Raw genomic sequence first — 18,088 nt, 5'->3', positions numbered from 1 at the left:
TGTGTTGTTACATTGCAGTATTTGCACAAGGATCCTGTGTTGGTTTTGGCAAGCCCTGTGGTGGGTAAGGTTGACTAATGATTAAAGCTGAAAATGCACGTACTACTTGAATACCTTTATCTTTTTCTTTGTGGAGTTATTTTCTGAAACATGTTTGGATTTTATGATGGAAAAGGACAGGTTTGCAACTTCAGAACAGGCCTGCATTATGTCTGCCTGTCAACCAATCTATTATTCCACCCAACAAAACAGAATATAAATATCTCGTGGAAAAAAAATTGAATAATATTAGGAAGGGTTCTCTAAATGTTCCACAAAAATAGCCTTTAAGGGCACTTCAGATAAAGACGAGAGGCAGTCATCTCAACACGAAGGTCCAATTCACATTGCTGCGACTTTACCCTGCAACGTTCTCAAACAGTTTCGTCTCATTGCGAATCTTTTATCTGAATTGGGCTGTAGAGAAGGTTCCTCGAACTTCTTTTCCAAGGTTGCAAAAACTGTAACCTTCAAGAACCTTCGGGGGATGGGGGGGGGGGGGGTGTTCCTTGACGGTTCTCTAAAGATGTCTTTGGGTTTGGAATAGTCAGCTGTCACCCTGTACCACGAGCAATTGGGCTGAAAAAGGAGGGTTACAAATTCTATGAAAGTATGACAATAGTTTGTTGCAGCCCTGCAGTTTGACTTTTTGCTGAGGAACTCTTCTAAACACAGCAGAAAACAACAAATTCAACCAAATCTTTCTATATCGCTGTATTTTGTTTTACTTTTTTGCTTCGGAATCAATAAAATGTAGAGTAAATGACACAAGCAGCTGGTCAGCCTTTGCATATCAAAAACAATTCAAAGTCACATACTGTGAATTGTTTTATTTATAAGGACATGACAGACAACAATCAAAACAACGATTTAATCAGATTGCTTACAAATCATAATATATTGCAAAAAATCTAATCATATGGGTTACTTGACTGAAATTAATCAGCTACAATTAAAGCTGCACATTATTCATAAAACAAGATCACTCGACCCAACAAGTCAGAGACCATGCAAACAAACCTGTCTAACATCAGACCAACCTCATAATGAAGCAGGTGTGTGTGTGGGGGGGGGGAGGGGGGCTTCCTCCTCAAATTCTGAATTCTGAGTATGAAAATGCCAAAGTTCAGACTCCCATCTGTACTAGAATGATCTTGACACACATGACTTGTGCAGAGATAAATGAGGGTAGCAAGAGTGACTGCATACGGTATACTGTACATATCAGTGGCTTAAATGACATGTTTCAAAAATAGTTTTTATCAAAAAATTCAGAATTCAGATCTTTTTACACAAAACAAATTTTTTTTTTTTTTTCTCTAGCTTATACAAGGACACTTATGGCCAGGTTACTGACATTATTAATTAAAAGGAAATAATGGTACTGCTTGTGAAGTTAATGAATCTCTAACGGTTTTACATTGTGAATGCTTCACTGAATTTGAAATTCTCCTAAGAGGAATTTAACAGGAGACCATTTGCAAAAGCAGAATTACGCGTCTGCACTGTGCTTTTAAAGATTGCTTACAATGAAATGGGCAGCTCGTGGAATATCGCCTCCCCCCCCCCACATAACTAATTATCTTTAGGTCATATTCCACCCAAAATCTATTTGAATTGACATTAAGTCGAGCTGCTCAATAGCTGCTGAGGTTAAATATTTGATCCGGAAAATGTCGAGTCATCAACATTTTCTGGTGGTGAGGGACTTTCATGATCCAGTTTTATACAGCAAAGTCCACTTTAAATATTTTTGGTAAATGTGCCAATTTTTCCTCTGACAACAGTGGTGAGATATATACAATCCTCAGAAAGCCACATGTTGTCGGGAGGTGAGCGTTTCACTGCTGAATCTAATAAATGCTTGCAAACAAATTAACATGCCTTCCGCTGACAAAAAGTGTCTCTTGCACACACGCCTCGTCTCTCTCTCTCGACAAAGATCTAACAGTACTTCTCGGAACATAAAAAATATACAAGGTATTTACAGCAGGTTATTTCTATACATTCTAGAGGGAATGATTGACGAGGAGGAATAGAGTGTTTGATGATTTAATGCGGTGCTGTCTGTCCCTGATTGTCAGTGGAGTCGTAACAAGAGGGAGCTCAAGATCGGTTTAGAACCAAAAGCTGGATGGCGCAGATTAAAACAGTGTTTAACACATTAGCACCTAAGACGTCACGTACACATGAACACATGGGAAACAATCAACAGTGTGAGGGAGTACAGAAGAGGCCTCGATCGTCGTCGCTCGCGTGTTTAAAACTGCATGGTTTCAACAAGGCCCGGACATAGATCTGTACTCGTACTGCTGCGGTCGGTGACGTGCCGTTTCCACCCAGCCACGGATAAACAGGCTGACAGTTAAACTTGTTGATATATCTTGCTAAAAAAAAAAAAAATAAAATAAAAAAAAAAAAATTTAAATATGAAAGGCAAAATTAAATAAAGCTCCCACATTTCAACATATTACAGGGTGAATAAGTTGATAGCTTATTGTGCAAGAGTTGGACTGAGTAAAAAGAAATACATATGCAGGAATGAGTGAAGGAAATTCTGGAATAAAAAAAAAAAAAAAATACAAAAAAAAAAAAAAAAAAAATTCCAGAAAGGCACAGATGCAAAATGAATGAAATTGCTAAACCAAACACCTCTTTTTTTTTTTCCCCACGTGCTGTATATTTCTTAATATATTCAAAAAAACCCACAAAAAAAACAACTTCAGTGAATACAAGGGACCTCATCCCATTGTTGTTCCCCCCCCAAAACCTGTGTTATGAACAACAAAGTACTTTAAAACTGCAGCTACATGAGCAGCAGCCTTTTAACTGACAAAAGCAAAGAGCATGATTTGTAATTTCAAATAAACCAAATCTGACAAAGTTTTTCATTATAAGTGGTTTGCCTCACATATTTCATTTTTAACAAAAAGTGGCCTTTAGGTAAATTCCTTAGCCGTGAGGGTACATACTACATTCCCTGTAGTGAAGAATGTGCAAATTGTGCAAACACTAAGCACAATCCTGTTAATTCATTTAGCTACAAATCACATAAAAGAAAAGAAGATTTATCCTGCAACCATTACATGTGTGCAGCTACAAGAGGCCCAAATCTCTTATTGGGGGGAGACGAAAACTTTTTACATGTTAGATTTAACAGCCCATCTTGCACTAGAGTCACGTTTGTAAAAAATCAGTGCCAAGAAATCCAGCCACCGGGGGAATACATCCACAATTTAGATATTATTTTTGGCCATCACACCCACCAAATCAGACCCAATCTGTGAATGGAAAATGAATCAGTCAGATCTTTCCTGTACTACTCGGTACACACACCCCGTGGAAATACCCATTTCAGGTAAGAATAAAGTGACTTCAACGTAAAGTGAAGGATGTGTTGTTGAGTTACGATGCTCTATCCACTGTCATTTCAGTGGATGATTTAACAGCTGGACTAAAAAGGTTCTACCGCCGAATACAACTTGTGTTGTTTTATCAGATTAACGGCGAGGGGAGGTAGCTACAGCAAGAACAAAAAGGCATACATAAATACAGCCTACATTTTAATAAGTGGAAATATTGCATCAAGCAGCAACAGAGTGACTTGATCGTTTTTTGTGTGCAGGGCAAACTGATTGACACCAACATCAAAAATAAACTCCGTGCCGATGGTATGAGAGCATATTAATTAATCTCTTGCGTTACCCTTTGGTCGCTTAATCTCTTAAATGTACATTCTGGAGAGGATAATATTTTTCAGAGGGGAAATGCTAATTATAGTATAATTTTATAAATTGTTAATTAATTCCATTAGTTTAAAGTGATAAGAAAAAAAAAAACACAAAAGAAACACGAATATCTTCTCTGAAAAACTACTTTAAGAAAGAGCGCGTAATTGTGATGGGACTTGTTTTGGCAAAACAGGAGAGATGAGATAAAGTGCCGCTGAAATTATTAACAGAAATGATTCCCCCTCCTCTTTTCCTTCAGCCAAATGATTCGCTGGTTGAAACATCAGGGGAGGAGTTCAGTTGAGACCTGGTCTCAGTGACTCTAACTAAAGGGAACTCTGAGAAGTCTGTGCTGTGTCCTCGAACACTTACTTGTCCGTTGGCAACGGTGAACTGTGACGAGGATGCAGATCTCGATGTCTGGAAATGAGATTTAAAGTTCTGATCAAAGGAGCTTATTTGAAAAGTTTGCAGTAACCCTTGCGAGGAGTCCGTCTTTTTGGAGGGCGAGACCTGCTCCAGGAAGTCCTCCTCAGCTGGGGACACTGCAGAGGGAGGGGTGGTTTCATCACCTGAAAAGGAAAACGAGTGCTGGGAGTCCCCAACCAGCAATCCGAAGTGAGGTTTCTCTAAAGTGGACCTTAGCGGAGAGCTCATCCCTGATTTGAACCTGCTGGGGGAAGGAAACTGTTTCTCTGTGGAGAACAGAGGCTGTCCAGCTAATGTGGGGTTTTCGGAGACCAAGCTAAGGCTCTGGCTGGTCAGGTAGCTGTCGTTCTGACTCGTCCTCTCCAGAGCTTGCTGGAGAAATTTGGAGTATTCTTGCAGGAGACTCACTTTCTCAGTAGGTGGCTGAACCTGTGCACTCGACGCGCCGAGGCTCTCCACGGGGCTGCTGTCTGAAACATCGGAGGAATTAATAGATATACTTGAGGTAACCTCTGTGTCGGCCACGCTAAAAGAAATGTCAGCTTGCCCGTTAGCTTTGTTGGAGTAATGGTCCAACAGTGTCTGAAGAACCTCGTCGGGCAAAACATTCTTGTCGTGACTCGTCTTAATCTCTGCGTTGATTGGCTGGGGCTCCAGAATGGTGGCAGGAACAGTCTCGTCGATGACGGCAGACACCACAGTTTGTGTAACAGGCGGCTGGGAGGAAATGCTGCTCGTGTTCAGGCCATAATCCCGACTGTTGTTGGCCATGGCGGCTTGAAGGTAACGTTTCTTCTTGAGAAATTGCATGGCGTCGTCGTAGTTTGTGCTGCTGGCTGCTGGTTTTGTTGGCCCTCCTTGAAGAGTCTCGACTGTCTCGAGTTCAGTGTTGCCTTCTACGTCTAGAAGGCCCTGCTTGTCCACGATTTCAAAGGTGTACTGCGTGACCTTACTGTTCTCCTCAAAGGAGGACAGAGTGGACAAGATGGGAGGGGTTGGCTCACTGGACTGTTTAAGACTCCTCTTGGGGACTTTCTTCAGGACTAGTTTAGGAGGCGTCGTCTCTTCGGGTGACTCCTCTTCCTCCTGGTGTTGGTTACCCGTTTCTTCAGGAAGGTCCACAGAGTAGTCAGCGATAACATACTCGTGTTTGACTTTGGAGGACACAGCATAGAGAGCTAGACGTTCGATTTTATTCGGTCTCTGCTCCTCTTTCTCTTCCGTTTCTACGACAGCAAAAGTGTGCCCCTCCGTCTGGGCAGTCGTGGGAGCGCCTGAACTCTTCTCTGCACACTTCTGGCGCTTTTTCTTGGGCAGTGAACACTCTTTGGCAAGAAAGGGGGGCCCTAAAGAATCTGCTTCACGCAGAGGTCCGACTTTACCAGCAGACTTGTTAGTCTTCCTCTCCCTGTTCTCGTGACACATTCGTCTGTGCTTTAAAACCCGGTCTGTTCTGGAGAAGTACTGTGGACAAAGGACACAATACATACATCTTACTGCTGCAGGAAACAGACACGGTACAGTAGAGAACATTTAGGAGGGCAGTTCAAGTCAAACACTTTCTGCTTTCCATTTATTCAATTCTTTCAATATTACTGAGATGTTTTCATAGAAATGACATACTTATCGTGATAGTAGTGATGCAGCAGCCACTGGATGACTTCAGCCTTGTTTTATAACTGACTCTTTTCTTTATTGCAGTCGATGTAAACATTATCTTAACTACTTTGACATCGGTCAGTATTTAAGTTAATCGTCTTAAGCTTCCCTGTTCACTATCAATGTCCGATCTGTGAGTTCTACAAATATAAAGACATGAGCATTAATCAGCGCCGTCTTACGGTGGCTTCACACCAAATGTGTTTGTTCCGGTTCAAACAAACTCAGTCCATTTGGTCAGAGGACAAAGGTGATGACTGAACAGACCAGACAAGCGGGCCGAGACTCTTTGAAAATATGGTCTTGGCCCATTTTCAAGCAAATTCTGGTGTAGTTCGTAGTTAACAATGCATTCTTCTGGTGTTGGTGAAGTGCTCAGTAAGTGATCTCATCTGTATAAACAAAGTAAATATCTTTGTATCTTCTGTACATTACATCAATTACAACCCCATTTCCACAGTAATCATCCCAGTAGATTTCTGTACAACGAGAGTCTCCTTTTCATCCTGTTTCTGTTCTTGGGGCTCTTTATGCCACCAGTGTACATAAATACGCACATAAGAACCATCAAAGTGAAGAACGTCGGTCGGTCGGTCGCTGAGATTTGATTTTCCCACGTGCGTCCTGATGATACAGGATGACTCCGCCACAACAGTGATTTAACTGTCAGTCCGTATGACTTCCTGTCATACTGACATAATTTGGTTGTATAAAGTCAGTGTGACTATAAAATGTTCCAGAGCTAAAATGCAACCATGTATGATTTTGTCTCCTCAGTCCAGATCAAATGAATTGAACAGGTTTGAATACGCTCTTAACAACTGATCTATGACCAAATTCAACTGTTTTGTTTGCACAAATTATCAAGCAAACGTGAGCAGCATACCTGGTGACAGTAGTCACATTGGTAGGGCTTCTCTCCACTGTGAGTCCTCTTGTGTCTCTCCATGTGATACTTCTGGATGAACCTCATCCCGCACTCATCACAGCGAAACGGCTTTTCACCTGAGGAAAAAAGACAAGGAAAAAAAAATTAAACAATTACTCACTTTGGACCAAAAAGACAAACAAAATCCTTGTGAATACCGGTTGCATTGATTCTTCACCCACCAGTGTGGATCTTCTCGTGTCTCTGGAGAAGATATTTCTGAATAAAGCGCATGTCACACTGGCTGCACTGAAATGGCTTCTCACCTAGAGTTTGGAAAAGCAAAAATAAAAATCGGTATTTAAATAACAATACAGATACTGAAAGATACTCCACTGTAAATTTCAAAGAAACAATCTCATATAATAGTATTTCAAAACATGAGGGATTCATACCAGTGTGAATGAAGACATGCCTCTGTAGATGGTAGTTTGTCCTGAATGCAGCATTACAGTGCACACAGACGTGACACTTGGGGTTTGGTGTGCCCAACGATCCATCATCATTAATGCTGAGAATCTACACCAGCAAAAAGAACAAAGTATTAGCTTCATTTTCACGAGTCACTCTGAAAGACTCGCGGGCCTTTTAAGAAAACAAAGATTGCCGAGATAAATTGGACTTGCACCTTTGCTGGTGAGCGCTGCTTCCTTTTTTTCTTCTTTGGACACACCATCAGATCCTTAATTGCTTTTTTGTCCTTCTTTATATGGGCCGCTGTCTCAGACAGCTTCAGTTCCTGCTTGATGCTCAACTGTAAAAGTAGCACCATAGATAGTCAAGACATTTAATATGGCACATGACCTACTTTGAGGGCCACCCGGCCGGCCAACGGTTTATCCAGGTCAGGCAGGTGCAACTGGGCAAGCAGAGGATAATCAACCAATGTAAGGGCACCTGGCAGGCTGCAGGGAAGCCTCAGGTACTTGAAAAATTAGGAAAAGCTGAAACACGGCAACTGCCAGCTGGCTGGAGACAGTGTTTGCAGATCCTCCAATTGACTTTTTAAAATTTATGCAGGCACTTTCCAAGATTCAGTAAATAAAATATCTGTAACAATTACGGACGGAAAAAAAAAATGAAAATAGGATTCAAGTTCTTAAAGTTCCTAAATGGGATGAAGCCTGATCCTGTGGATTAGTTCAGATTATCCTCAATGTTTATACTTGGAATAGAAATTAGCCTTTTAAAGTTCTCATTTGCATTATCTTTATACTTTAGTGGAGCAGAAGAGAACATTTTGGCTGATGTCTGCCCCAGTTTATGGGCTCCTGCAGGATTCTTTTTTTTTTTTTTTTTTTTTTTTTTACTCTCAGCTGTTACACGGGTGTCATAAACCGAGTGCACAATTTTTAGCAAAATGTAAGTGTAGCTGGCATGTCACATACATGCAGCTTAAATGTTTGCGGTGTGGAAATATTTTGAAAACAAAAAAGAAAGGAACAGAACAGCCACTTCTAATGTCTGCATTTTGCGAGGCAGAGTAACAGAGCTGCGTTCAATATTACTAACTTGATACAGAACCTAAAAACTAAACACTCAACTAAATACAGTGGAACAAGTGAAATTGTGATTTTAATTTGTTGTGACTGTGAATGTAAAAGTTTAACTATTTCACCAAAACAAAGTGGAATTGTGATTATAATAGTCATTTGCAGTATGTTCTTACTTCTTCTTATATGCAGCACGAAGTCAAATTAATAAGAGCTAATTATAAAGACACATTTTTGTTGTTTTACTTGGTTATTTTGTTAACCTCATTAAGTGTGAACTGTGGTAAAAATTACTTTTGTTTACTTGGTTATTTTGTAAAAAGATAACTAAATTAAAAACATGAAGGAAAAGCTTGGATGCAGGCACATTTTTTCTTAATGCATTATGTACCTTCATTTTATTTTTTATTGAACTTGAATGGCACACTGTTCATCTGTATTATCTAGGAAATTACAAGTATCTTATTGGCACTCTGTATCCGCAGATACTGAATATCTTTTGAAAAATATTTAGTCAATGTTACTTAAAACTTCTTTCACATTATTTTAAAAATATTTTGCAAACTTGCTTTAAGGCAGTTTATAACTGTCAACGGTTGTTATTCGGGACAAGAGTGCCAATAGTTGATCACAGCCTTTGACAGACATTGCTTCGAGTGGACACTTTAAATACAGTATCATAACCTGAACCACTACTTAATCAGCATGAACTCACTGGCATATGAAGCAAGCAGGGCAACTTATTGGTGAGTTTTAGGGGGAAATGCACTCCCACCTCGCCTCCTCCCTCCTCTTGTCCTGCTCCACCATTCTTTGTCATCTCCTCCTGCATCATCAGCTGCTCTGGGGGCACCAGGTCGTGAGTAACCAGCGAGCTCCCCGTCAAGTCCTCGTCGTCATCCTCGTCATCATCGTCCTCCGCCAACAGAGGGTGGTTCGCCAGCGACCGTTCCCCGAGGGTCATCACCACGAGTCCTCCTCCTCCGCTTCCCAGGCCGACTCGCCCTCCTCCGTCTATTCCTCCGCTGCTGCACTTCAGCAGCAAACCGTCCAACTTGTCCTCAGTGTTCATCTTACATAGAGTAGCTCTAGTCTGAAATAACAAGGGAACGGAGAGACAACTGGACAGTGTAACCAAGCCAAATGTCAAACAAACTCATTCCATAAGCAATTATGGGAAGGAGGATATCAAATTCTTCACAACCACAAAAACATCAAGAATAAAACATGTCCAAAACACAACAGCATGTCCACTGTGGTCGATCACGTGAAGGTGCAGATTTCTAACGTATAACTAGAAAGGTAAACTTACATTTTTGAGTTTCCTATAAGCCATAAATTGATGTTCTTGTTCAAATTGTGACAATTACTTTATTATTTTTTTTTTAATTGATTTCAATACCTTGGACCACTAAGCCTTAAGAAATGGATACCCATGTTGGTACTGAACCCTGGCAAAAAAAATAAGTCAACAAAACCGGCTCTGATCTGGCTGGAAAGACCTTCCACAATCATTTAAGGTGGGTTTTAACACACTTTCTGGGTTTTTTTGGGGGTTATAATTATGTATTATACTAATTGTTCACATTGAATTACCTAAGCTCTTAGACATGACTTTCCTTAGCTTACCAAAGCCGTTCAGACATTATGATCAACACTTATGGCCCAAACAACAGCTCATCACAGTAAAGTGTCAACTTTTGTAACTGGATCAGCTGTTGTTTCTGTCATCTTATCTTACAAAATGGGACTGTGCAAAGTGGAAAGGGAATCGCAAGCAACACCGGCGAACTCAGGAAACTTGAGATTTTTTGTTTTGTTTTGTTTTTTTTTCTCCCCTGAACCTACTATTTAAAACCAGGCTGTAAAAGTATATTAGTTTCAGAAACGGGTGATATTGTCACGCAGGATATTTTCACTATCGCAGAGTAAAGTTACAAAAGCAGCGAGTGTTGCACATTTCAACCGAAATATTGCACCCGTGTTGCCTTTACTTGAGTGATGTGGATGTAAAAAGTCCTCTTCAGCCAGATAAGCAACGTTGAGCGATCACTGGAGCTCAACGCGATGAAGCTAACTCAGCGTAGCAGCCTCGGTTCACGAGTTTGAACACTGTAGCTAACACAGACTGACCCGGGACTGACCCGGGAGACAGCAGGGGGGGGGGGGGGGTAAATATCTAACACGGTTTAAAACAAACAAAACAAACAAACCCCGCACATCGTCCCGTTTTGTAAACACACTCACTTGTGTCACTTCAGGGTTAAGTGGTGGGGAGTCGCTTGCTTAGCACGCGAGCTAGCCGCGTTTGTCAAAACCTGCATTTAAAACAAGTGTTGAAGGAAAAAAAAAAAAAAAAAAAAAAAAAAAACAAGGTGGCAGGAAGAGACTCGCAGCTGACTTCAAAGTAAAAGAAAAAAAAAAGAAAAACGGGGACAAACGCTAAAACATTCACACTCGTGATCAACACGCTGCGACCCTCGAAACACGTGCTCGCTAAAACACAAACATCGGCGAAGTAGATCACAGCCGGCGACAAACGCTGAGCTGAACTCTTTTACTTTGAAAGGGAAAACCCGGAAGTGACTTTTTTTTACTTGCGCCGACTTGACGAACAAACCTTTCGCGGCCTGCTCGAAGCTAGTTAGCGAAGCAGGCTAGCGACTCGCTTTGCAAACATTGAGCGGTCTCTCTGCGTCCAGTCCGCGTGTGTCCGTGTTCAACAAATAAACTCCAGCTCTCAACACGACACACGCCGCGTGGCGTAAAAAACAAAAAACAACAACAAAAAACGCACGTTTCATCCAAACTCAGCAGGGCTAGTTGGCGCTAGCGCCTCCAGCTTCCTCAGCCGCCTGCTACCGAAGCTAACGTTTGCTAACGAGCTAGCTCGCCACTACGACGAAAACAACAACAATACGTCCCGGTGGCGCGCGCGTGATGTGTCAACGACTGAAGCCGCGTTGTTTCTTCTTACCTGCGCGTCTTAAACCCGTTTGGCCGTCATGATTGTTATGCAAGACTACAGTGCAGCGACGGTGTGCGGAATATTCAAATACACCATCACATTTCAAGGAGGCAGCGGAGCACGTGTCTGTCGCCATCTAGTGGTCAACGCGTGTAAGTGGCGCTGCGCGCTGCGCGCTCCTCGTCACGCTGCTGATTACGCTCCTGTGGCGACCTACTTCTACAACTCGAAATGATCTTCACTGATAATGTCGTGATTGCACATTTGTTTGGCAGTCATCTCTGGTCTTTGTTCTAATTATTATTATTATTTTTTTTTTTTAACCGTTCTGAAAAAAAGAAAATATTCTCACGGTTGAAGCACAGGTTATGTGTTCTGTCAGTCTAAATATGATTAGTGTATCTACGCGGGGAAAGGCGTGACCCTGTTAGTGGGTTGTAAGCTAAATGGAAAATGTGCTTCGTGCGGTTATGTCTACTGGATATGATGGGGTGTTTGTTTTTTTGTGAATGGAGTAGTTTAGGCTGCTCATTTAATTGCCAAACAGCCAAATCAGTGCGGATTTCCTGATTTGACCTGGTGATTGCGACCACGTGGGTTACAAAAGTGCCACTGCATGTCTGATATTTATGATTTCAAAAATATATTCTAGCCTTTTCAATTAGACTTCGACCGTTCTCGTCGCCTTCACAGAGCTGCGATATCACTATCACTTGACAGGAGTTGTAGGACATTTTTTTTAGACCATTTGCTCTTCATTATCGAATAAGCTCTTTCTGAAAGGATACCTAGGCGTAAAGCTGCCAACCCTCTAATTATGATTATATAAGAATCATAAAAAGTCGTAATAAAGCGCGCATCAAGTGGATACGGCTTTAAAGTAATACTCATCTAGATTAGCCTATCTATTAATCCTTCAACTGACACGCCAACATGGGATGTGATAAAATGATAGCCTGCCATGCCCAGCCATCACGCACACATCGGCTATACACACACATAGGGAATACGACGCCGTGAGGAATACTAATCAACCTGTTTGCCGACAAGCGCAGCAGCTCGGCGCGCAATTTAGGACTTCTCCATTCTGTGTCTAGAAACGTCTCTGCAGGTTTTTATCTAAACACCTACATTTGATAGTGTTTTTTTTCTTTTCTTATTGCAGCCCTCTTTGAACGACTCGTGAGTGTTATCACTTCGGTCTCCACTGTGCCTGTCTCCTCTGATGTGCGACAGGAAGCTGGAGAGAGAGTGGAACTGGGGAAAGACAGCCCACTACTGTGCCGCTTGTAGCAAGGGAAGCCCCCACGCGTTGCGCGCCTGGATCGCCGGTATATATTCACGTCGCGGACTGGAGTGCGTGTGCATGCGCGTCGGGCTCTAAATGTGTGTGTTCGCGCACGACAAAGCCCCGGGCTACGTCCTCAACAGTTGCCACCGGAACGGCAGAGAGCAGAGGAGGAGAGCAGGAGAGGCAGCAGACTGAGGACGGACAGACGCGGAGCCCCACGCCGCTCTGCCCGGCTCTGCTCCTGACATGCAGTCGCTCATCTCTCCGGTGACCAAGGCCATCCTAGTAGCGCTCTTCATCTTTGCCATACTCCTCATTCTCTATGTGATCCTTTGGTACATTTGCAGAGACGTGGACTGCGACCACGGCATTTGAGGATTCCGTTAAAACGGGAGTAACGGGAATATCTCAATGGGGCGCACAGAGGAGCCCGCAGAGCCCAGGGTCATCCTGTAAGTCTACTTGTCTTCCTTTCTGTCTTATCTTTCTAGTTGCGTGGGCGTATTTTGGGGTTGTCCGTGGATGTTTGTCTCTATGTGTGTGTGTGTGTGTGTGTGTGTGTGTGTGTGTGTGTGTGTGTGTGTGTGTGTGTGTGTGTGTGTATACACGCGCGCATTCCTGTCGTGCGTAAATGTTAAATGCGCTCTGGTTAAAAGGTGACGACTGGTGTGCGTCTCCATTGGCACCCAGTATCCCAAACCCTGAATGAATAACGCACCAAATTCTCCTCTCTTCAACTTGACAGAGATCATCTATCAATGACGCCTCATGTAGGCTATTAGAGCGACCCGGTGTTATTACTGATAGGGAATTCTCAAAGGTGAAACAATGTCATGAGAGGGAAATCGAACTGGTGTCAAACAGAAGACGGCGCGGGCGCGCGTGTGTGGGCTCTCAATGAACGGAGTACGGAGACCGCCGGTGACATTGCGGTAAACGGCGTGGATGTCTCTTAAGGTCAAGAACAACAATGTTTACCGAAGGTTGCCAACATTGTTTGCCCACCTCTCCTCGTTCCGAATATCTGCAGCATTAGTTCATGTTCAGTTCATATTGGTCTCTGAGGATGCTTCACATTGGCATTTTACGTCCAACGAGATAACAGGATTATCGCCATTGGCTCCTGTGCGTCTTTTTCCTAATCTGTTTTGTGCCATGTTTTTGCGTCCTTATCATGAATCCCCCGCTAATGCTTTTACGCATAGCGCATTTTTATTCCCCTTGACATCTGTGAGCCTGTTCCACCGTGCTATGTCCAATCTTAGTTTTGGAAGATATTTGCTTTTACACACACACACACACACACACACACACACACACACACACACACATACATACACACACACACACACACACACACACACACACACACACACACACACACACACACACACACACACACACACATACAATCTGCATACTGGCCACGCTTAATGAATGACTTGTTGGACCCCAATACTTACATTGCTGTCACATGGCCCATTAAACTGCTAAACATGTGAGATATAATTGCCATTTTTCATCTTGGTTCAGACTATTTGGTGTCCTCTCCAGCAACCCCTGAACCAGGATAATCAACAATTTTAACACGTTCTAAAGTGAAATGTGAAGGACACACCAAGGACATGTTGATTTGTTAGGGTGTTTAGGATCTTTAAGCAGGAATGTAATGCGGAGGATCCATAGCAAAATCCAGTTAATGTATCTTCACCTGTGGAATAGAGTTTAACCCACTTTCTTCTATGAATCTTTACAACATAAATTTAGGTTGAAAAACTTGATCTCATCGAAATATTACCTGCTGATTACTGAATGATAATCGCAGGCTGCAGCTGATGCTGTAGTGTAGTCACTTTTTTTTTTCTTTTTTTTTTTTTTAAAGTAACATCACATCACTATTTTCCCCATAAATGCCTAGAGGATTTAAAACAGCCGAGCATCTCCCCTAACTCACAGAGAAAGTACAAGTTTAAGCTTAAAATTTTTAAACCTTCTTACTTTCAGCTACGGGTGCTTCACTCTTGTATTTAAAAATCCATAAGCAGCCTAAATGCTGAAGGCAGCCATGAGGAGGAAACCCCGTAGTCTCTTAAACTGTTGTGTGTACCCTCCTGCAGAGAAAAGGAGAGTCTGGTGGGTGGATGGCAGATGCCCTCTTTGACCGCACTACAAAATGATTTCCGCCAGCCATGAGTAGATATGCACCCAGCCTGTCTCCCCCTTCAACACAGACACACACTCACATATGTGCAAGCTGCAAATGACAGTCCTAACTCTTATCAGCCCGAGTAACGGCATGAGAGGGAGAGAGGGAGAGAAGGAGCGAGGGAGAGGAAAAAGGTATATGACAAGTGCTCCAGCTGTTTGAATGTGTCTAAACTGATGTCCTGGATTGTGTGTGTGTGTGTGTGTGTGTGTGTGTGTGTGTGTGTGTGTGTGTGTGTGTGTGTGTGTGTGTGTTAAAGTGGAAAGAAGGAAAAAGAAAAGCTGTGTTTGAGTGGCTGTGTATGTTTGTGCAGTTTGTTAAAGAAGAAAGGCAGTGTGTGTGTGCGTGTGTGCGTCTGTAAGAGACAGCGTGGGTGGGGTGGGGGGGGGTAAACACTGACATGCACCACAATGACAGATGAAAAAAAAAAGTGGAGCAGGGAAGGCTCAGTGGGACTCAGCATGGGAAACAGGTGTGTGTGTGTGTGTGTGTGTGTGTGTGTGTGTGTGTGTGTGTGTGTGTGTGTGTGTGTGTGTGTGTGTGTGTGTGTGTGTGTGTGTGTGTGTGCTTGCATTTGTGCGGGGGTGTGTGTCAGAGCGTCCATAAATGCATTAAATTGCCTCAAGTTTATTGAAAAGCTAAAAAATTACCCAATAGTTCAAAACAGAGAGCGACACTATGGATTTCCCTTACATTGTTCAACTTTTACTCCTTTGAGAAGTATGTTTTCTGATTTCCATGTGATCTTTATAGTCACAATTCACATTCATAATAAAGAAAATGTATCCCACTACACAACAGAGCAATGCCCAATGTGTTGCTTTATATTGGAGGGAAGCAGCTAAACAGAAATGATTCACCCAGAATGTTTCAGTTAATACACCTTGATAAATCCGAGTTCAATTCAGATTGAAGTCATAAAATATGTATGGATAAATGTAAATGTTTGAGGCTTAAGGCGGTGGAGAAGGGATTTGTTAACCTCTTCAGGCTTCACAATGTGAATAAACTGTATTTGACAAAGTGTGTTTGTGCATGAGTGTGTGTGTGTTGCCATCACTCACAAATAACAGAGAGCTGATGAATCCTACAGTCCTAACACTGTCTTCATAAATATAGAACCATCAGAAAAGTTTCTCATTATCAAACTGTAAATATGACAGTAAAGGTCAGGATTTTCCATTTGGGTTGGTGAGATGTGGTGTTTGTCACCGAGCAGAACACACAAACTGCGTGATGGTAAAAGAGGCACATTTCATAATTAAATTTTTTGGCATTTACCATGAATAATTCATACTTTTGTATATTTCCATTTCTAATACTTGTACTTGTTGAACAGTGTTTATACTTGTGCTACTGTGTTAAACAGACGCAAATACTACTTAACATGTTGATTCATTTAGCTTACAAACATGGACATCCATCATTACATGCTCCATAACTTCTCACCACTAAATTAATAAAAAAAAAACAACCACATGTCTAATTGGAAATATGTTAATATTACTCTTTCATATCATTGCAGTGTTACACAACTACTATGCTGAAAAAGGGTCGCTTAGTTTGACCGCGCTAAACAACTTCTCTTTGTTCAGAGACAATCTAATTTTCATTGACAATAATTATGATTTGTTTGGTTAATGAAATTCTAAATTAAATTGAAATGATATTAATATGTTTGTCATTGTTTAGTTCAGTTTGTGTGTCTGTGTATCTCAAAGACCCTCAAGTGATCACATTCTTTTGTCAAAGACACTTATCCTTACCTCGTGGCTGTGTGGTCACTGAAGTGAAATGCACTTAATTAACTGTGTTCAGATGGCAAATGATAGAAATGAAGCCCTGCTGAGTGTTTCTGTTTTGCTTATAGTTATCAGAATATCCCATTAATATGCTTTGATTTTGAAACTTTGACAGCCAACAGGCTGAAAAATAAAGGACACGTTTTATTTTTTTTTGTATTTTATGATGGCTTGTTTCACACAGATCAACATTTTAAATTAGTTTTGACATGTTGGATCAGAAATGCCAAAAATACATTGTATGTTATTTAGAATAATGTATCATCAAGTTTGTCCAGCTGAAAGAGAAGTTTATTTTTGATGTTCGCCACAATTCTTTAAGATTTAAAGAGTTCCTGCAACATGTTTTTGTCATCAATTAAATATTGGCAAATCAATTTCACACTTAACATATTTACATTGGTATGAACTTCAAAAATCCATCACTGCTCAGGATCTACTTACCAACCTTTACACACACAAACAAGGGGAAGAGACAGACTCTTATTCTGAAAAGTCTGTCTCATTGGTGTGCCACCTTTTTTTACTTTCATAATTAAGTTATATTTTTCAGGTTTAGCATCCAGTTTTCCTTTCTCCAAAGTGCACACTTGTTGTGGTATTTGGATTTTCACATTCACTCACTACCATCAACGCTATATGTCCGGGGCATCCTGTTGCGTGTCCCCCCCCCTTGTCTCTCTCGTCCCCCACTATTTAGTTCTCAACTGTTCTCTCTCATAAGGGCAAACATTTGCCCTAGAATAGTTTTCAAAAAAGCACCACATGCGTGCCCCCCTAAACCTCGTCCTGATTCAATTCTTAACCTGACAACATTTGACAGGTTGTCAAACGTTCCCTGGAAGCAGTGAAGCCGGGTCAGGATGACCCAATGTCACAAACACGTCCTCATTCTGAAGGTCTAAAACTCAAATTGGCTCTCATGAAGATAGAAGCGCACACACACACGCACGCACGCACGCACGCACGCACGCACGCACGCACACACACACACACACACACACCTCAAAGCCATAAAAATAGATTGTGAGTGACTCAGCCGTTATGTAAAGTCCATCTCCGATAGGGCCGCCCGGGGCTGTTTATGTCAGTTTAGCTTGACGGCACTGGAGCTGAGGTGACACATGTCTGCTGTGTCCAAGCTTTAATGCACACTCACATAACCATACGCACACACACATATCCCAGAATATGCGTGCGAACCTCTCTCCCTCTTACTCTTCCTTCCTTTCTAAGTCTCCATTCCCCAGTGTGTGTCCCCCAATGGACAAAGATGTGATACAGTCATCGTAATGGACTCCCTTTGGCCCGAAAAGCGTACATTATTAGCATTTCAGCACAGACTGGGACGGAAACACCACGTTAGACATGAATCACATCCGCCATCCCTCCGGCCAGGTGGACAGTTCAATCAATACTGGTAAACATGACCAACCCAGGACTTTAATCCAGAACTAGACTGATGTCTTGGCTTGTTGTTGCTTGCTACAGAGGGGTAGCTGAAGGTCTCCTTGGCTTCAAGGCAGAACACACACACACACG

General features: G+C 42.0%; 2 protein-coding genes across 3 annotated transcripts in view; one reads left to right on the top strand and one right to left on the bottom strand.

Moving 5' to 3' along the window:
- Window positions 1-854: 854 nt before the first annotated feature.
- znf148 (zinc finger protein 148) lies at window positions 855-11,346 on the bottom strand. 2 transcript variants are annotated; one of them, XM_069154562.1, is made up of 7 exons: window positions 11,257-11,346; window positions 8,995-9,372; window positions 7,415-7,540; window positions 7,182-7,305; window positions 6,969-7,052; window positions 6,745-6,863; window positions 855-5,663 (listed from the first exon to the last, which is right to left on the bottom strand). In XM_069154562.1, exons 2-7 carry the CDS (start codon window positions 9,349-9,351, stop codon window positions 4,026-4,028), a joined length of 2,448 nt encoding a protein of 815 aa, XP_069010663.1. In that variant the 5' UTR covers window positions 9,352-9,372; window positions 11,257-11,346; the 3' UTR covers window positions 855-4,025. The 2 variants fall into 2 exon arrangements, with proteins under 2 accessions (XP_069010663.1, XP_069010664.1); XM_069154563.1 differs by having other exon boundaries at window positions 9,055-9,372.
- Window positions 11,347-12,364: 1,018 nt separating this feature from the next.
- The window catches only part of LOC138201239 (polyprenol dehydrogenase), a 47,687-nt gene continuing 41,963 nt past the window's right edge, over window positions 12,365-18,088 (top strand). The window contains exon 1 of the mRNA XM_069154560.1: window positions 12,365-12,990. The gene's annotated coding sequence lies outside the window, so the exon portion shown is untranslated. The remainder of the gene's footprint in view (window positions 12,991-18,088) is intronic.

This window comes from Embiotoca jacksoni, unplaced genomic scaffold (genome assembly GCF_022577435.1).
Source record: "Embiotoca jacksoni isolate LCO1_2020_lvr unplaced genomic scaffold, fEmbJac1.0.p SCAF_2, whole genome shotgun sequence".
Taxonomy (NCBI): domain Eukaryota; kingdom Metazoa; phylum Chordata; class Actinopteri; family Embiotocidae; genus Embiotoca; species Embiotoca jacksoni.
This window is presented reverse-complemented; position numbering and strand designations above follow the sequence as displayed.